Source organism: Lygodium microphyllum, chromosome 7 (genome assembly GCF_053477565.2).
Source record: "Lygodium microphyllum isolate KBCC chromosome 7, Lygodium_microphyllum_v1.1.10, whole genome shotgun sequence".
Taxonomy (NCBI): domain Eukaryota; kingdom Viridiplantae; phylum Streptophyta; class Polypodiopsida; order Schizaeales; family Lygodiaceae; genus Lygodium; species Lygodium microphyllum.
In genome coordinates this window covers 93,459,022-93,478,380 of record NC_141141.1, presented here as the reverse complement: position 1 = coordinate 93,478,380, position 19,359 = coordinate 93,459,022, and the positions used below count along the sequence as shown (strand labels likewise).

The following is a 19,359-nucleotide window of genomic DNA, read 5'->3' as shown; positions in this document are numbered from 1 at the left end:
GTGAATAACCTAACCCAAAACATCAATTAGAGTTGATTGATAAGATTAATACTATGTTAAGGGGGTGTAAACTGAGTTGCAAGAATAGGAGTTAGTAAGAAATGCAGTGCAATTGACTGATCCAATATGACAGATTTATCAACCCCCATAGCCCTTCACACCTCTAGGATATCAGCCTCAAATCCATTGAAACAAGTTAAACACCAAGGCATTCTATAGGTCAAACCCACACCTTGCAATCTCTCACCTTATAAAGTATTCTCACCACAACATCTCAAATCTTCAATGCCTTGAAATCTCTCACCCTATACAGTATCCTCACCACAATGTCTCAAATCTTCAATGCCTTGTGGTCTCTTATCCTACAAAGTATCCTTGCAATATCTCACCCTATAATGTATCCTCACCACAACGTCTCAAATCTTCAATGCTTCTTGTAATCTCTCACCTTGCAAAGTATCCTTATGACAATGTCCTGCCAACCTAACCTAACCAAAGACTCTACTTTGTGATCGAGCTTGGCTATTGAAATAAGCAAATAAAGTAGATAGGGATAATGAAAACTCAATATATTATAGTTTACATTGTTACATCGATGAGCTCCGAGGCTCCCATCAATCTCAATACTGGCTCCTTCTAATAGCTCTATGCTCCTTGATCCCATGAGCTCATGTGTAAGACAATGAACTCCTTTGCTTCCTCCTTCAAGCATTCTCTCTCTCTCTCTCTCTCTCTCTCTCTCTCTCTCTCTCTCTACTCAAATAGCAAAAGATGAAAGAAAGCAAGGTGAATTAGAATGCAATTGAGTAGGCAGAAGGCAATCCCCTTGTCTCAATGGCTCTAGAAGGCAACATTGTCTTCTCCTTTCATTTACTAGCTCACAAAAGAATTAATAGAGACGGTAGAAGCAAGAGTAGAGACAAGCCACATTTAGTTTATAGCCAGTAGAACAATTTCGTTTCATTATTTTAAATCTAAAAAATAGTTGGACGTTTTTACATGTGGGTGGGCCTCTTACTCTCGGGCACGTGCCTTGGGTATTTTTATGCTTGCAACCTTTAACCCCTTAAAACACTAATCCACACCCCCAAAATCTAATATCCTAAGTCCTAATGCTCTCTTCCCTTAGGAAACTTGATTTCTAATGCATACCTTCACACACACACACACACACACACACTCTCTCTCTCTCTCTATATATATATGTGTGTGTGTGTGTGTGTGTGTGTGTGTGTGTGTGTGTGTGTGTGTGTGTGTGTGTGTGTGTGTGTGTGTGTGTGTGTGTGTGTGTGTGTGTGTGTGTGTGTGTGTGTGTGTGTGTGTGTGTGTGTGTGTGTGTGTGTGTGTGTGTGTGTGTGTGTGTGTGTGTGTGTGTGTGTGTGCGTGCGTGCGTGCACATATAGAGGTTGGGCTAGGCATTAACCTCCTTGTTATTGGCTAAAATGTTAAGATGATGTGCATTCTTTTAGTTTCCCAAATAATGACTACCAATTGCTTGAGGCAAAGAGACTTCTATAATCTCACTAATGGGTAAACTCAAGATAGGTTATGACATATTAGTAGTGTCTTCTAACCCAAGATAGCTTAGGGCTCAAGGAGGGTAAATTTTAGATAGGTTAGACTTGTCATATTGATTTGATAGGTTAGATTTGCCATATAAATGTACCAAGCAAAGATAGCCTAAGATAGAAGGCCAAACTCAAGATAAGTTAGAGCTTAAGATATTGGTAAAATTAAGACATGCTAGTGAAGATAGGTTACAACTCAAGATAAGTGTAGATTTAGGCTGCTTTGGCAAACATGAGCCTTAATAGAAATGGTTAAGAGGGAATACAAAATAGTGTTCTCACACCATCTTGGCATAGGGTTAAGTCCAACATAAGTATAAACTCTTATTCTATTGTCACTATCTCATGGTAATTGATTCACCCCCATTGTCACTATCTCATGGTAATTGATTCACCCCCATGTTTAAGCCTAGAAAAAAGTTAGGATAATGTGCATTCCTTTTACTTTCTCATAGAATGACTTCCACGCACATAGGGCCAAAGAGACTTCTATGATCTCACTAGGGATCTCATAAGATGTTGGTAGGATCTCCTAACTCAAGTTAGGTTAGGCCTTAGGAGGGGTAAATTTAAGATAAATTAGAGCTCAAGATATATCACAAAGTGATATGTGACAAATCTTGCATCTTAAATCTTAGATACAAACAACCTCATGAAACATAAAATAATTTGAATAAATTAAAAACTTTAGAAATAACATGAGAAAATGCATGATAGGGCCCACTTGGAAATCACATATGATTTGTCTATTTTATGAGCAAAATGGTGAGATTCCATGGACTATGATTAGAGACAAGATTTTGGGTCCCAAATTCCTTAAGGAGATGATGTAGGGTCAAGCTGAGTGTGGTTAATTGTAAGAGAAAACATGTCTTCTATGTATTTGCTTTTGGTTTTTTGTTTCAAGATGAGTCTCATATGCAAGTTTGGAAAGGGGAATCAATGTAAGATGCTTGATATATTATTACATGTTTAAATACCCTTTCATGTGCAAAAAATAACAACATGTGGTAAAAAAACTATAAAGTAATCTTTTATGTACATGTCCTATCAAGTACAACATTATGGTAAAGAATTGTAAAGTGAATCTCTCTCTCTCTCTCTCTAGCCCTTTATGGTTGTGGAATGATAAGAGCAAGTTTTCTTAATTTTCATGTTTGGATCCTTTGTAAACTACTTGAGTTATAAAGTATTTTCAATACTTCATACATCATATTACACTCAAAATTATGTGGTACTTTGAAATATTTTTAACTACTTGAGTTATAAAGTATTTTCAATACTTCATACATCATATTACACTCAAAATTTTGTGGTACTTTGAAATATTTTTATCAAAGAGACCTAGTCATAAATAAAGACTTCATAGAAGAGTGATAAGGAGGGACCAATAAAGTAACATAGAAGGGATACATTGTTTGAGGTTTTACAAAATTCAAAAAATAGAAAAATTTATACATGGGTTACCGATATGGCTCACACTAAACCTATATTTAATATATAAGAACTTGTGAACACCTTTAAATAGCTAAAAACGATGCATATTTTGTGCAATTTTATCACCACATTAGGGTGGGGTGCATTTTTCTTTGGGGGGTGTCACTTTAGTGGCCCCTTTACCCTATGAGGTCTTAAATTAACCTACAACATGGGATATGCCTTAAAGCATTTCCCATGTATATAAGCAAAATTGCATGCATAAAGTCTAGTCCATTTCTCATGCGCATGCCATGAGCTATTAACTTGAACCCCAAACTTTATGGGACATTGGAGAGTCATGGAAGTACCCCTAGAAAGGTTGGGGGGATTTGGTGAAGTCAATGTGAGTGTTTATTTGGATGATCAATTGCATGAGAACACTTGTTTTCTCTATATTAATGTGATGGATGCTAAAACACGGTGGTGTCTCTCACGTGGGTCCACCTCAAGTATTGACTTATGTGTGGACTCTATCATCTCCAAGCTCACAGGTACATTGTCTAGGCAAACTTGTGTGGTTGAGGGATGATGATTAAGCATCTTGAGGGGGATGGCTATTGAGCATCTTGATGCGGTTCTACTAAGTAAAAGTCTCTTCTTGTTGTTGCTCTTTCTAAGAATATCGATGCCCTAGGGGGTGAAAATGCGTGGAGGATGGCAATTAAGGAGATTGAGGGGAATGGCTATCGAGCATCTCGACATGGTCCTACCAAGCACTCTTCTTGTTGCTCTCTCACACACACACACACACACTCTCTCTCTAGAGCTGAAAATGCACACGCTTATGATATGTGCACTCTAGTGTTGGTGCCCTAGGAGCTGAAAATGCACACGCTTTTGATATGTGCTCTCTTACTCTAGAGTTTAGGCTAGCATGTAAAAACCCTCCTTCAGCCCGCTTGTGGAGTCGGGACACTGATTGGCTCTCTACTGTAAACTGCCATTATTTTCCGTCTCATCAAGCAAAGTCGCTTCTGCGCGTGGTAGAGAGGAGGAGGCACGCCATGGGAGGAAGCATCAGCTTTGCTGCCGCGCCTCCCCCTCCTTTGCCTCCCCCCCTCCCTCCTCAACAGCAGCCGCCCCCGCAGCCCCCACAGCCGGATGAAGCTTCCCAGGACGAAACGCCGCCTCAGCATACCGACTGGCTCAACCTTCCTTGCCCTGTCCCTTACGATGAGATCCAGCGCGAAGCTTACAGTATGTTTTGCATTGTTTTTTGCCTCGTTTTGGTGCATCATTTAAAGCTCTCTGCAAGCTCACGGTTTCGGTCTCATGATATTGTACATGCTCAAATCTCACTAGTTGAAATGCATCATATCGTGCATGCGATAATATGCATAGGGCAAGAGCAAGTTGGAATGCAGCATGTAAGCTTATGGTACTGTGGGTGAGCTTGTTGCATTCCCGTTGTTTGTCAATTGCGCTGTTTAGCGGCATCATCATGAGGTCATGCGGAGAGTCTGGCTGTTGCCATGTTTGAGTTTGACTCCGCCAATTGGACTTTTGTATGTTCGTGAGTTGGCATTTGCAAGCTAGGAAAGCCACATCCTTGAAAAATTATGAAACGGTAGGGTGATTGTTCGCACGAGTGTGTTTGGAGGTAGAGTATCTTGACCTTTCCCGGAGTGGTAGCCTATCAACAATGTGGCATGCTGTACTTTAAACTTGATCATTTGAACTGCTTCATCATAATGTGCATGCCTGCTCTTAAAAGTGTCAGGTCCTGTTCGAGGACTAAGTGCATTTGAAAATAAGAGTTTGGTAGTGGAGGAAAGGCAAGTTGTTTCGCAGGAAAGGGAGAGTGTTTTTGGCTTAGTTAGATTCTCCTGGACACCATCAAGTATTCCATGCTTCATGGAGAAAGTTGCACATGTGAACAAATGCTTTGTTCCTGATTGACAGATACGAACCATACTGTAGTTAAGAAAGGTCCACTGAGGACCTTCTTCTCAAAAAGAGATATAAGGTTCGATTCAGTAGGTCAGTTTGATGTGATGGCCCTATTCATTCCTCAGACTTTATATTTCACTGAGGGTTCAAAGGCTATACATGTGGTTACTGCAGGCTCTCATTTTAGTACAGTCTGCTGAAATATTAACAGTAAATAATGGTTTAGATGAAGTGCCCCTACTGTGGCCTACAGGTTTTTTGCTGCTGATGAGCTGATGCATTTCTTTGATCAGCTAGTTAAAACTTTTTGGCAGAAATAGCTTTAGGTTAAACTTATTAAATGCAATCCATTTTTCTAATTAGCATTGTGAACTCCATTTTTCTAATTAACATCCTGTTTGGGACAGTTTCTTTGAAGCCAGAGCTTTTCGAGGGGTTGCGATTTGATTTTACGAGGCCCCTTAGCCCCAAGTTTTCCATCAGCCATAGGCAAGCTCACATTCCTAAACTCGGTCCTTTTGAGGGGTGGCTATGTGATTTTTGCCTTGAAGTTCAAAGTTGTCAATAGGCTCTAGCTAAGCTTCTTGCAAGATGGTGCTAAGTGGTAATCTTAATTAAAACTTTGCATTATTTGGCTAACTAGTGCATTTTTAGTTTTTTCATGGGTAGCATTTTTATGTGTTGACTTTGAAGTGTTGGTGCCTCGTAAGCTTTGCATGGATTCAATCAGTTCTTTTGTCCTTGCAGTGTTTTTTTGGGATCTATAGAAGTGCCATCACAAACCAATGAGATATTTAAAGTCCCAACTTCACACTATGAGTTTGGTGCAAATTTTCTAGATTCTAGGGTAACAAATTTATGCAAGGTTGTTGAACTATTGTATGTCGTTGTGAATTGTTTATATTTACTCAGTTGGGGTTCCTCCACCATATTTTCAGTGCATGCTTATTGGTCGACTTTTGAGTGATGGAAGAATGAGTGCAAGATTGAAGTATGATATTACGGAAAACTTCACTGCCAAAGTGAATGCTCAGGTGATGTTTGTTGTATTTGTCAATCATCTTCTATTGTGTGTAACAAGTAGTACATGGATTATGCCAATGTTTGAGTGTCATTTCATAATCAATATTGCAGCCTTGTGGCTTCCATCTAAGGGAAATAGAAGTTCTCTTATAAGTGTACTTGTTTTGCCTCAAAGTAATGCTAGGTTTATGGAGGTATTTGTAGAAATATAAATCTGAATTGAAAGGTCATTGAACTAGTTATTAAAGGGCCTTTTAAACATGTGTGGCCTTCATTATTAATAATTTAATTGATTTTACAATATTAATCATATATGGTATGGTTGTTGAGCTGTGATTTCCTCTATATACTTGGTCAATGTTTGCTCATTTTGGTAGTTCATTTGATTCATTATTGGATACTTACATTCAATAAAGTTTTGTAAGTGAATGTTGCAGCTTACTAGTGAGCCACATTATTCGCAAGGCATGTTCAACTTTGATTATAAGGTAATATAAGGTAACATTAGTGCTTTTTAATTGTATCAATGATTTTGAACACTTGGACATTTTAATAGTGAAATGTTTGACTTTAGTAACACTTTTGTGTATTTTTGATTTGATAGGGTAAAGATTTTCGAAGTCAATTGCAATTGGGAAATAATGCTTTCTATGGAGCAAACTATATACAGGTTAGCACATTTGGAACCTTTTGTATATAGACTTATTCTTTGCATGGAAGAGACATATTTATTATTATTGTAGCAGTAATTGGATAATAGTGCGCTTTGAAGAGCTTCAACTTGCACAATGTTTACATGTTTGCTCAAGCAACATTCCATGCATCACAATTGTCAGTGAAAGTGCTCTTTAGAATAAAGTTGATCATCTCCTTATTCTTGGTTGAACATGTAGCTTAAGATAGATCTTGATTCTCTAATGCAACGTATGAAGGCTAGTCTCAAATTTAGGATCTTTTCACAAGTTTTAAGGGGCATTAATACACACACAAGTTTTAAGGTTTGGTAAGGGATTGTATGCGCTTTCTTACACCAATCCTTTATAAATCATTTCATAACAAGTAACTTTCATGTAGGGCTTTTATACATCTAATTAAGAAGTTAAAAGGAAGAGTATGCTAGATTAACTAATGCTTGAAGGATAAATTGTTGGGGTTGAACTAATAAGGAATGTAAATGACATTGATAGCTAGCAATATGATGTCAAAGAACTATGATAGGAGATTGAGCATAGATATTCAAAGGTGTTTTGAGAAGCAATTGATGGGATATATCATATTTTCCCCTTCAATGAATAGAGGCTAGTGTTCAAAAGAGGTTCTCCTTTTGAAGTGATTGATTGCATATGTTTCCCCTTTGATTAAAAGAGAGTAGCACTTTAAAGAGATTCTTCTTATATGGACAACAAGATGCTGTTTGTAAAAAATAATAGGTGTGCTATGCTCTGATATCATGTCAAAAAAAGCGACGGTGCAGAGAGATAGTAGGGTTTGCGGGGACTAACAAAGTGTGTATGGCAAACATAGAGAGAAGAGAAACTTAGAAACAAGAGAAGAACACAGTGATGATGCATTGAATCATGCTATAAGAAGACAAGTTGATATAGTGGAGCCAAAGCTCAGAAGATAATTGCATTGTCTAGTTTTTAAATCAAGCGGCAGCACTTGTGGGAATCTGCATAGTGAAGGGAGCAAAACAGAGTCCTTCGTGCAGTGGGCTATTGATGTAATTACTAGAAGGTGAAAGACAGTTGTTGAGGGAGCGGACTGCAGTCCTCCAATGTCGTTAGAGATATGGAAGATGCTACTATCAAGGGAGTGAACCACTGTTCTTTGATGTCAGGGAGTGACCTGAGGAGCAAGATGCAAATCCTAGAGTGTTGGGGAGTTGTCAAACACAGGGAGCAACCCAGATTTTTTTTAGAGGTCGGAGATATGGAAGATGATCACCAGCTATCGAGGGAGCAAAGTGTAGTTCTCTGATGTCGGGGAGTAACCTAGGCAGCAAAATGTAAATCCTAGAGTATTAGAGTCATCAAATGCAAGGAGAGGAGCCTAGATGTTGATGCCAGGTGGATAATGATGATGCCAAATGATGGAGGATGAGCCAGGCTGCAAAAATGCAAGTCCCAGCAGTCTCTGTGACAGATGAGTGATGCCAAGTGATGGAGGAGAAGCCAGGCTGCAAAAGCGTAGGTCCCAACAGCCCTTGTGATAGACGAGTGACACTAGGTGATGGAAAAGCTAGGCTGCAAAAACGCAGGTCCTAGCAGCCCTAGTGATAGACAAGTGATGAAATCATCGACGCTCAATGATGTAGATTATTGTTAGAGGCTAGGATATTGACGCCAATCTAGAGATGATGACCTAGGCAGGGAGAAGGTCTCCACACTGAAAAACGAAGGTGAAGGTGGAGCCTGATGGAAAAGGTGCTGATGCCAAGAAGATGATAGTGATGCCAGGTAGAGGATGCTCCAAATGCAAGGCTTGATGATGGAATAGGGCCCTTGAAGTAGAAGAGGAAGGAGAAGGTAACCATGAGCTGTGAACCACAATGTCCTCTTGAAGGGGTGTAGGGGCAATGGAAGGGGTTGGTGAGAGAAGAGAAGGGTGTTTGATGATGGAGGAAGAGGGTTGAAGAATGAGTGAAGAGAGTGGTGGGGTGGTGGAAGTGAAGAATGAATGAAGTAATTGCCTATTTATAGGCATTGTTGTCTAGGGCACATGATTGTGCGAGCGGCCACTAAAAAATTGGCCAAAATGTGGATACCAATCCTTTTTGGGACTATCAGTGCGAAATCCAGAATGGAGTGTGTAAACTGAAGAAGTGGTTTCTCAACATTGACACCTTCATGACCTAGAGATATGTAGGGTTATATGTTGAGTGAAAGAGATGCAAACTTCTCTTTTTCCTTGAGTTAATAGCAATGTGATATTTCATACCAAAGCGTTAGTTGCAACAATCTTTTAACCTTTTCTTATTTGGTTGGAAGGTTTGATGTTATGTCTTTTGGTGAAGGATCATTCATGTGATTATATGAGCAGGGAAATGAGAAAATAATGAATATATTTGGGCAACATTATAACTAGCTTGTTATGAAGTTGTCGTTTATGTGTGGATAGGGAAGTTGTATGTTTGGGATTTTGGGTTGGAGTTTTGTTCATCTTGACCATTACAATCAATGGTTTTGGGTGTCTTTCATGAAAATATGCTAGGTTTTGCATAAAGAAAACGCTTAGAGTGTATAAGCACAACTAAATATAATGAATTAAGGCAAGAATGCAAAAGAAATAAAAAGTAAGTAATGAATAAATGAATGCTAAATGAAGAAATGAATGGAATGTGAAACAAATATAGGAAACTCAAGGAGTAGAGACTGTCCAATAGTTGCTCTCTCTCATGGGAGCGGTTTTGGCAGTGTATCAGAGAGTTGTCCTTCGAGAAAGGATCCTTAATGTAGCAAGATACTAGTAATAATGTTGATATAGTAGATTGAATAAAAAGCAATAGTCAAGGGTCAATTGATGTAATAGATGATGTCATGAAGTGGTTGGCAGCCAAAATGCAATTAGTTGTTGGAAAATAACTAGAACAAGGTGATTGTTGCAAACGAGCTTGTCAATGTTGGACGGCAACCTCAATTAAAAAATACAAGCTGTAGGGTGGGGTGATGGTAGATGATAATAGTTGGAGCGTGGAGGAGATAGTTGATGATGAAAGTGTAGACAATTGGCAATTCTTTAAAGGCAAACACATCAGTCTGAGGGTCTCCAAGGGCATGCAATAATAGGAAGGAGCCAACAGGCATGCTGATAGCAACCAAGGGAGCAAGGGCGGTAGACTACCAGTAGAGGTAGCATCTCTTGGAGAGTGGGCAATAGCACCAAGGAGTAAGTAGCTTGCTGCATGTGAATAATTGATTGGAGAGGTTGATGATGTAGACGATATTGAAGATGGAGTGCTGAATGAAATGTGATGAGGATGGATGTCCATATGTTCTCGTTAGTAGATATTTGGGCATTTATTCTAGCACTTAAGCCAATCCGTCTTGAAGTATGAGTGCCCTCTTGTAGACACCCTTTGGGTGAGGTTTCCAATGCCGCTTATCTTGAATGTAGCTAGGGCACAAGGTAGTGATGGGGGGAACAATTTAGAATTTCCTTCGTCGATTTCTTTTGAGATGCTTTTTGAATGGAATCAAAATTTAAGTGCTCGTAATGAGCATACCAAAGTAGCCTAAGCTCTTATGAAGACAAGGTTATAAGGGTAGTGAGCTTAAAGAGTCCACTCTCTTGGTAATGAGCATACCAAAGTAGCCCAAGCTCTTATGAAGACAAGGTTATAAGGGTAGTGAGCTTAAAGAGTCCACTCTCTTGGTATCCGTTCAAAGCACAACACTTGTAGATGTATTTTCATTAGTAATTGTATCTTAAGTGGAGACTATGTGAGTCCTTAGCTACATCAAAATATGAACAATGAAGAGATTATAAATCCCAAATCAATTCCAAACTAGGAATATGATGAGCTTCGGTAGAATAATCTTGTCTTGATGATTTGATAGAACAAGAATGGTTTCCACTCCTTGAATTGATATAAAAAAACTATTACCAATGCTCATTGTATCCCATTTACTGTTAGGGATTTGGTCATCCCTAGGATGAGCATAGGTCGTGTTAAGACAAGTAAGCGCAGATTAAAATTAGTTTGGAGCAGGTCAGATAGTTCCAGTGCAATCGTTAGCATTTATTGCCCAGTTTGGGTAGATCGGGCAGGGTGGAGAGGTGCCATGTGGCAGCCAGGTAGCAATCATAACATTTTATGATTATTTTGGTTAGTTTATTGCAGTTGGCTAGTTTTTAGCTTAGCCAACTTGTTGCGTTTTGTTATTTTATTCAAGCTATTTATAGCTAGCCTGCCTTGGAATCACATACTGTCATGAGGACATGTATTTTTAAAACTTCACTTAATATGTGGATTAATTTTTAATCACATGGTTAAGTAAATGTTGCACATGTGAGGTGTAACTGGGGTTAGAGAAAATTTACGAGCTCGAGACTGGAGAAAATCACGGGATGTCAAAGGCAATAGTTGCTATGAGTTATGACGCATAGGTACTTGGTGGTATCTGGTGCCAATTGTTGGCCTAGGTTATTCATTTGGCCATAAGTATTAGTTGGTGACACTAGAAAAGTGGCATTTAAAGGTACCCAACGTCACTATGACGGTCAAAGATGGCGTAGAGACACTCGAGAATTGAAGTTGCTTGGTTAATTTAATTATTGGTCAATCAAATTATATTTCAGGGCATCGAAATAATTATTAGATTAGTTTTTAGTATTTAAAGATTGAAATTTAATATTTAATCATGGATAATATTAGAAAAATCATTTGAGAAGGTTGCCACTTGTTAAAAATGCCCATTTAAAGGTATCCAACAGCACTATGACGGTCAAAGATGGCGTAGAGTTACTCAAGAATAGAAGTTGCTTGGTAATTTAATAATTGGTCAATCAGATTATATTTTAGGGCATCAAAATAATTATTAGATTAATTTTTAGTATTTAAAGATTAAAATTTAATATTTAATCATGGATAATACTAAAAAAGTCATTTGAGAAGGTTGCCACTTGTGAAAAATGCCCATGCAAGACCGAAAAACGTCTTTAGAGATTGAAGAGAGGCATTTTAGTGCATTCAGTCTACAAGAGAGAGGAAGGAGATTGTGTTGGTTTGATTTGCAGCCATTGGAGGACCTTCTGAGACAGCCAAGGGCAAGAGAAGACCAATCAACAACAGATGATAACATCTATTCTTCAGTTCTTTGCATCTACAAGCTGTTGAGACAGGGCAACAACAGTAAATGATTGATTGTTTTCAGTTCTTTGCAAAGTGAACTTTTTCTTTCCTCAGCATTCTCTCTCATCTCCCAGCCTCCCTCCAAAGATTATAGCATTGTGATTTTTAGAGGTTGAGAAATTTTAGATTTCTCTGTTGTAAGCCCTCATCTACAGAGCAAAAACTAGGATTTACCAGCAGCCTCGGGAAGTGCGTCACAAATTGAAAGCTTAAAGTTTTGGATTTAACAGAGTTAAAGCTGTTTTCAGTCAAATCAAGTGGAGGGAGCAACAAATCGATGAGTTTGTGGCACTTTCTATTTCCATCAAAGCAGATGAAGGCCAATCGATTGCCCGAATCAAGGGGCAAATTTGATTGAAGACTTGCTAGTCATTTTGGTTAGCAAGGGGAGTTGGAATATTGAAAGGGATTGGGAGAAGCCTATTGTACATCAACTTCTTTTTTAACTAAGTTAAAGAAATACCAAAAGAGGTGTCAACTTTGGGGCCAATTAGGGTGTCCATTGTTCAAGATTGTAAGTTAATTTGCTTTTCTCAGTTTTGTAATAAATGTTACTGTTGTAACTAAGTTGTAATCAGTGAATTACCACCCATCCATGGAAGGAAGATTAGTTTTATATACATTCAATTTTTAATTTTTTGCAAGTGAGATAGATAGCTCTGACTTGTGATACTTTGACAACCCGTTGTACAGATTCCTCTTCCGTTTTCAACACTCCTCTTGGAGCTCCAGAGGTGTTCCTAGGTCACATACTTTCGGGGTTTAACTTTTTGTATGTGAGATAGACAGCTTTGGTTCTTTTTTAACTAAGTTAAAGAAATACCAAAAGAGGTGCCAACTTTGGGGCTAATTAGGGTGTCCATTGTTCAAGATTGTAAGTTAATTTACTTTTCTCAATTTTGTAATAAATGTTATTGTTGTAACCAAGTTGTAATCGGTGAATTACCACCCATCCATGGAAGGAAGGTTGGTTTTATATACATTCAATTTTTAATTTTTTGCAGGTGAGATAGATAGCTCTGACTCGTGATACTTTGACAACCCATTGTATAGATTCTTCTTCCGTTTTCAACACTCCTCTTGGAGCTCCAGAGGTGTCCCTAGGTCACATACTTTCGGGGTTTAACTTTTTGTATGTGAGATAGACATCTTTGGCTCGTGATACTTTCACATCCCATTGTACAGATTCTTCTTCAGTCTTTAACACTCCTCTTGGAGCTCTAGAGGCGTCCGATGTAATGATTAAATTCTTTTTGAGGTTGTCTTTGTGGAGCTAAATTTGAAATTTAACATATGATAGTTTTATATCTATGTTGTTTTTAATTTTGGTGGATCAACACTTTTGCATGCATCTAGGAATTCTTCCTCTAGTCTAGTTAAGAATGCCTAGAATCTTGAAGCTTATTTGCTATATAGAGGCCAATGCATCCTTAACTTAGGTTTAGACAAGGTGCTTTTTACACTTGGTAGGGATAGAAAATTTCTTGGTCATGTGTCATGAGAACATGTATTTTTGAAATCTTACTTAACATGTGGATTAATTTTTTATCACATGATTAAGTAAATGTTGTACATCTGAGGTGTAATTGGGATTAGAGTAAATTTACGAGCCCGAGACTCCAGGAAATTATGGGATGTCGAAGGCAAAAGTTGCTATACGTTATGCAGCACAAGTACTTGGTGGTATTTGGTGCCAGTTGTTGGTCTAGGTTATTCATTTGGCCATAAGTGTCAATTGGTGACACTAGAGAAGTGGTGTTTAATGGTATTTAATACCAATCTGATGGTCAAAGATGACGCAGAGACACTCGGAAATGAAAGTTATCTAGTCAATTTGATTATTGGCCAATTAGATTATTTGTCAAGCAACCAAAATAATTATTAGATTAATTTTCAGTGATTAAAGACTGAAAATTAATATTTAATTATGGATAATGTTGGAAAAACCATTTGGAAAAGGTTGCCACTTGTAAAAAATGCCCATGCAAGACTAAAAAACGTCTTTAGAGGTTGGACAGAGGCATTTTAATGGTATTTAGCCTGCAAGAGAGGGAGAGGAGATGTTGCTGGTTTGATTTGCAACCATTGGAGGACCTTCTGAGGCAGCTAGGGGTAGAAGTCCAATCAATAGAGGTGATAGCATCTACATGTTGTCGAGACAAGGCGGCAGTAGTAAATGATTGATTTTCTTCAATTCTTTGCATCTACAAGTTGTGAGACAGGGTAGTAGCAATAAATGATTGATTTTTTTAAGTTTGTCGTGAAGAAAGTCTGAATTTTCTCTCTCCTCAGCATTTTCTCTCATCTCCTAGCCTTTCTACAGCCTTGCTCCGAAGATTTCAGCATTGAGATTTCCAGAGACTGAGATATTTTATATTTCTCTGTTTTAAACACTAATCTACAGCAGTAGAAATTAGTGTTTAGCAGCAATCTCAGGAAGCATGCCAGAAATTGGAAGTTGTTTTCAGTCAAATTCAGGTGGAGGGGCCGGCAAATCAGTGAATTTGGGGCATTTTCCATCTCCATCAAAGCAGGTGAAGGGAATTGATTGCTTGAATCAAGGGGCAAATCAGATTGAAGACTTGTTGGTCATTTTGGATAGCAAGGGAAGTTGGAATACTGAAAGGGATTGAGAGAATCCCATTGTACATCAACTTCTTCTCCAATTAAGTTAAATAAATATTGAAAGGGGCGCCAGTTTTGGGGCCAACAGGGTGTCCAATATCGAAGATTATATGGTAAAGTACGCATTTTATTTTTGTGAATTTGTTAATTGCTGCAAATAGTGCTTAATTAGGGTTATTTACCACCCTATTTGAGGAGAAAGGCTGGTTTCATCATGTTTGGCTGGTCCTTTGAATGTGTAACATTTAATCCCACCCTAGCCTTTGGTGCTCTTAATTGTAGTCATCTCATTGGTAGGTTTAATCCATTGTTCATGTGGTAGGGTTTGTGAACTTCCAAACAAAGTCGTTGGAAGTCTAAATTGATAATGTAGACCTCAAATCGTATAGGAATTCACATATGGCACCATTCACCATATTTGTAGTGAAGATATATCACATAATTCAAGGTGTTGATGCAACTGATATGTAGATTTGATCTATAGGGTAGTGATCATAAACTTATAGCACACACTATGGAATTTAGCAAATAAAATAATTGATAGAAAGAACCTAAGAGCTAGAGTACTCTTGCATAGTAGATGACACTAGATTGGTCCTCAAGGTGAGTAGCCCTTACTGTATTTTTTTACTATTGAAGATGAGCCTTTACACAAACCATTTGTGACCTGCCGTAGGCAATCAACACGTTGTCACGGACCATCACTCTTTTTGCTAATGATTCCTTGTGTGCCTTGCTCTTCAATGGATGAGATTCGCTCCAATTGCTAGGTCCTCTGTTGCTCTCACCAACCTCGACCAATGACCTTTGAAGTAGTCTCAATTACATACACTAGTTTTCAATTACATACTCAAAACTAGCGTGTCTTCAAGCATACAAAGCTGCAATCACTCGAATGTTGACCAACATGATTCGATTTGCTGAATAACGCATCAGCCTTGATTGTCCAACAATCTTAGAGCTTTGCCCCAACCAATGCACCCTCAATGCATTGTCAAATTGAAATAATTCAGACCTCTAAATCTGCTGTTCATAAACTTGATCTTTGGCATGCATTTACCCTGAGATTTGATGTTGAATTTAATGCTTTCAGTGGTTGGAAGATCAGATTTGCATGTTTGAATACATTTGCCCGAATGTCTATCCCAAATCTTCAATGATTGGGTGACTCTAATGTCTTCAGCAAGCAGTTCCAGACCCAAACCCTAGCCACTAATCTGCTGTAACAAGCAAACCCTAATTTTGATGTACTGTAAAACAAACCTTATCTAGCTCTAGAGAAAGGAGAAGATAGAGATTGATTTTTGGCTGTCCAACACCTTGGGATGGCTCTCAAAATACTCTCCTCTTGCTGTTCATTGCAAAAAATTAGCATCATGCATCTTCTTTTGTTGCTACAATTCTCCAAACTTGGGTTGCTCCAACAATATGTTAGAGAGAGAGAGAGAGAGAGAGAGAGAGAGAGAGAGAGAGAGAGAGAGTGTGCGCGCCCAAATAGCCAAGATCAAGTTTCCAAATGAATAACTAGTTGCTTCTTAATCAAGTTACATTTTTGATTAAAGGCTAATTAATAACTTAATCATTAATCATAAGTGAGCTGCTCACTTGACAAAACTTTAGCTCAAGGCTTGCTTAATAACCTAAGTGCTCTAAGTGAGTTGCTTACTGGGCAAAATTTCCAATGTAACTCAATTCGAAGGTGCAAACTTTCAATTTAATGAAAGTTTCACATTGCACCTTGTGCCACATAGCCTATACACTTGTCCAGTGCATGCCTAGTGTCAAATATTTTTTTACTTGTGCAATAATCACCATGCCAAGAGATAGGGGTACCAGAATTAAAGCTCATTTTAATTAAAAATTTTCATAAAGTTTAACTTAATCAAGTTCATTTTCCATTCTGGTGACACCTGACATACAATTGCTGACTTTATTGTGAAATGGGCTGTGAAATTGAGGTTGGTGGGAGGAACATGTGAAACTGATGGAATGGATGGAGTCAAAGGTGCACCATCTATGGCTTGGACTGTTGCCTTCTCTTCTGTCTTTGGCTTTTTGCTTTGTGGCAGAACATTGTCTCAAGACTCGCGTTTCTTACGTAGTGTCAAGCTCATTAGAAGGCAAGAGTGGTGACTGCTCTGCCACTGTTGTGCTTGGTCCTTTTTTGTTCTCTGAGCGGACTTCTGAGTGGAATGCAAGATGGTCACGTGAGAAGACTGGAGGTACCACTGCCTTGCCTCTTTTTTTAAAAAATTTGCTGCTACCAAGGTGGAATGTGAGGCAGCTGTGGATTGGGCCAGTTTCAGAGCAGGGTCAACGTTGCAGGATGGAAATGCTGGGCTAGAGGACTAGTCTGTTTCTGATCTTTGTTTGTAGTGGTATACAATCTCTGCTTGCATGCGCTCTCATTGTATTTTTCAGCCTAGAGCTTGATGATAGCTCACTCTCGTAAAGAATGAAAGCTCTTATTATCATTAACACCAGTGCCAGCACTGAAACTGTATAAACTTAACCTGTGGCTTATGAGCGAGTGGTGCAATGTGTTTCTAAAGCGAAAAAGAAGGGCTTTATGTTAGAACTTTGGATGCCAATTTTTGATTTGCCATGTTAGAACTTTGAATGCCAATTTTTGATATGCCATGTTGATAGCAAATGTAATCTGGTTTCTGTCAACTGATCTGTACTCTTTTCTTAAATTTGCATGTCATATGGAACTAATTATCTGTGTGCTTATGTAGAGCGTCTCACCTCACCTTGCTCTTGGAGGTGAGGTCTTTTGGTTGGGTCATCAGAGAAAATCTGGTCTTGGGTTGGCAGCAAGATGCAATACAGAAAAGATGGTGAGACGTTTTTTTTTTGGGGCTTTTCACTATTTTCATTAGCTTTCTGCATGTGATATTCACAAGTGTTGCAAATTTTGAGAACTTCTATTTACTGCAAGGTTGCTACCTGCCAAGCTGCAAGCACTGGTATGCTTGCTATGAACTATGTACAAAAAGTATCTGAGAAGGTAAAAGGTGAATCTGATTTCCATAAACAGTTCTTGAGATGCTAACTAAATTCCAGGCAGGTTGCTTATTGCTTTGGGTTTTCTTTTTAGGTGACACTTGCAGCAGATTTCTTGTATAATATCTCAAGTAGAGAAGCAGTTTCTACCATTGGCTATGATTATCTGCTTCGCCATGTGAGATTCTATATTTGATAGTTTGTTATTACATGATGGCACTTTTGGTCGTTGCCATTTGAACATCATTTGGTTTGTGCGTTGTGTCTTATTATCTGTCCAATTTAGATATTCAAGTGGATATTTTTAATTTGGTTTGAAGATAGAAGACTGATCAGCAGGTATTCTACAGTGTCGCTTAAGAGGCCGTATTGACAGCAATGGGTGTGTAGCAACATTCTTGGAAGAGAGATTAAATCTAGGAGTAAATTTTGTTCTCTCAGCAGAGGTCAGTTGTTTGGTTCTTGTTGTTCTAGTTGTATTAATGCCCTTCTGCAAGTTGTGCTGAAAGCATGTTCTGGTCCTTTACAGATAGACCATTGGAAGAAAGACTACAAGTTTGGTTTTGGGATGACTGTGGGAGAGCTTTAAGTCCTGCTTGAATGGACCTGGTTTCCACGAGAACATTCAAGAACTGCAGGGGGGTCTAGTTCTAGACAAGTATTGCTCTGTGCCAGTGAGATTGCAGGGGGTTTCAGTGATGCTGAGTATTGAGGTATTTTGGGAGCTATTGCAAAGCTACGAGTATATGTGCTGCATAGATCACATTTTCTGCTGCTGAAGGTGGCATTCCTGCTGTCAAGAAGCGGACCTCTTTGTTTTTGTGGAGGATCGCCCTTTACAATGAATAACAAGAATGTGTTACAATGAAGCAGCCGTCATCCAGTGTAAGTGAAATGGTTTCTTGCAGTCACCTCCTGGGAACAGTTCTGGACAACAGTTTTGTTTCAATAACATGCACAGTAGGTTACTACTGCATAATACAACAGCTTTTTCCAATTTTTGGTCTCATGTTGAGACCACCATAGTTGCAGAAAGATTTGGAAACATACCTGAAATCTTATATGGGCAAATTGGTTTTAATATTCAGACATTCTCTTCTTACAAACTGTTGTGAGTTTTTACTGTACCAATCTCAAGGTCCACCCTAGACATGTGGTAGATCTTTTTGGTTGTACTTGTTTAAGTGTGCACTCTTGTGCATGGAACACCTGTCTATTTTCTAAAACTGTCCTGAAATTCAGGAGCAGTGGTGAATGTCAAGTTCAAGAGCAATAATGAAATACCTCGTGCATGTGCTGGTGTTGATGAGAATGCTGTAAATGTCTGAAATTCTGGACGTGGTAGTGTTACCATTTCTATCCAATATCATAACATGGCATTGCTGTGTGCATTCTCTGTTGAAGACAGCCCACGTAAGACTCAAAAATGTAGTCCTTGAAGTGTATTTGTTAATCGAAAAGTGACATATTCACCAAATTGTTGGTGAAGGTTGCCTCAGCTGCCAATGTAAAGGTTGGAGTAACATTGATAACCAAGAATCGCTAGGTCTTTATCCTATGAATATATTGTTTTGCTGTCTGAGTTGTCTAGCCATTATCCAGCTTGGTGTGAGTTAAGGCAAACACAGACCATGTATCATGCTTAGTACATGGCACAAAATGTAGCGGTCTTCCAAAATTACGAGTTCAACTACCACATGGGGGAGTTTCTTTTTCTGTGCATGGATGGGTCGATGCGTTCCTCTGAGAGAGAGAGAGAGAGAGAGAGAGAGAGAGAGAGAGAGAGAGAGTGTGTGTGTGTGTGTGTGTGAGTGTGAGATACACCATGAATAAATTATAAGGCACAGAAGCTTCATGATGCCTTAACAGAAAAGCCTGCCTCGTTCAGCATCCGATGAAAATTGGCGACAGAGT

At 38.7% G+C, this 19,359-nt stretch overlaps 1 protein-coding gene across 1 annotated transcript; it reads left to right on the top strand.

Moving 5' to 3' along the window:
• Window positions 1-3,874: 3,874 nt before the first annotated feature.
• LOC148033714 (mitochondrial import receptor subunit TOM40-1-like) lies at window positions 3,875-18,724 on the top strand. Its single transcript, XM_087681685.1, has 11 exons — window positions 3,875-4,244; window positions 5,345-5,426; window positions 5,685-5,784; window positions 5,876-5,971; window positions 6,398-6,448; window positions 6,565-6,630; window positions 17,178-17,279; window positions 17,381-17,449; window positions 17,540-17,623; window positions 17,796-17,891; window positions 17,975-18,724. The coding sequence occupies exons 1-11, from the start codon at window positions 3,890-3,892 to the stop codon at window positions 18,032-18,034; spliced, it is 1,161 nt and encodes a 386-aa protein (XP_087537811.1). The 5' UTR covers window positions 3,875-3,889; the 3' UTR covers window positions 18,035-18,724.
• The last annotated feature ends 635 nt before the right edge of the window (window positions 18,725-19,359 follow it).

Bases quoted from the DNA above. Each gene is read 5' to 3' on its own strand.
- LOC148033714 (XM_087681685.1), top strand. From the start codon at position 3,890: ATGTGCTCTCTTACTCTAGAGTTTAGGCTAGCATGTAAAAACCCTCCT. The intron at 6,631-17,177 runs GTTAGCACATTT...GTGCTTATGTAG, and splicing joins ATGGAGCAAACTATATACAG to AGCGTCTCACCTCACCTTGC. The intron at 17,624-17,795 runs GTGAGATTCTAT...GGTATTCTACAG, and splicing joins ATGATTATCTGCTTCGCCAT to TGTCGCTTAAGAGGCCGTAT.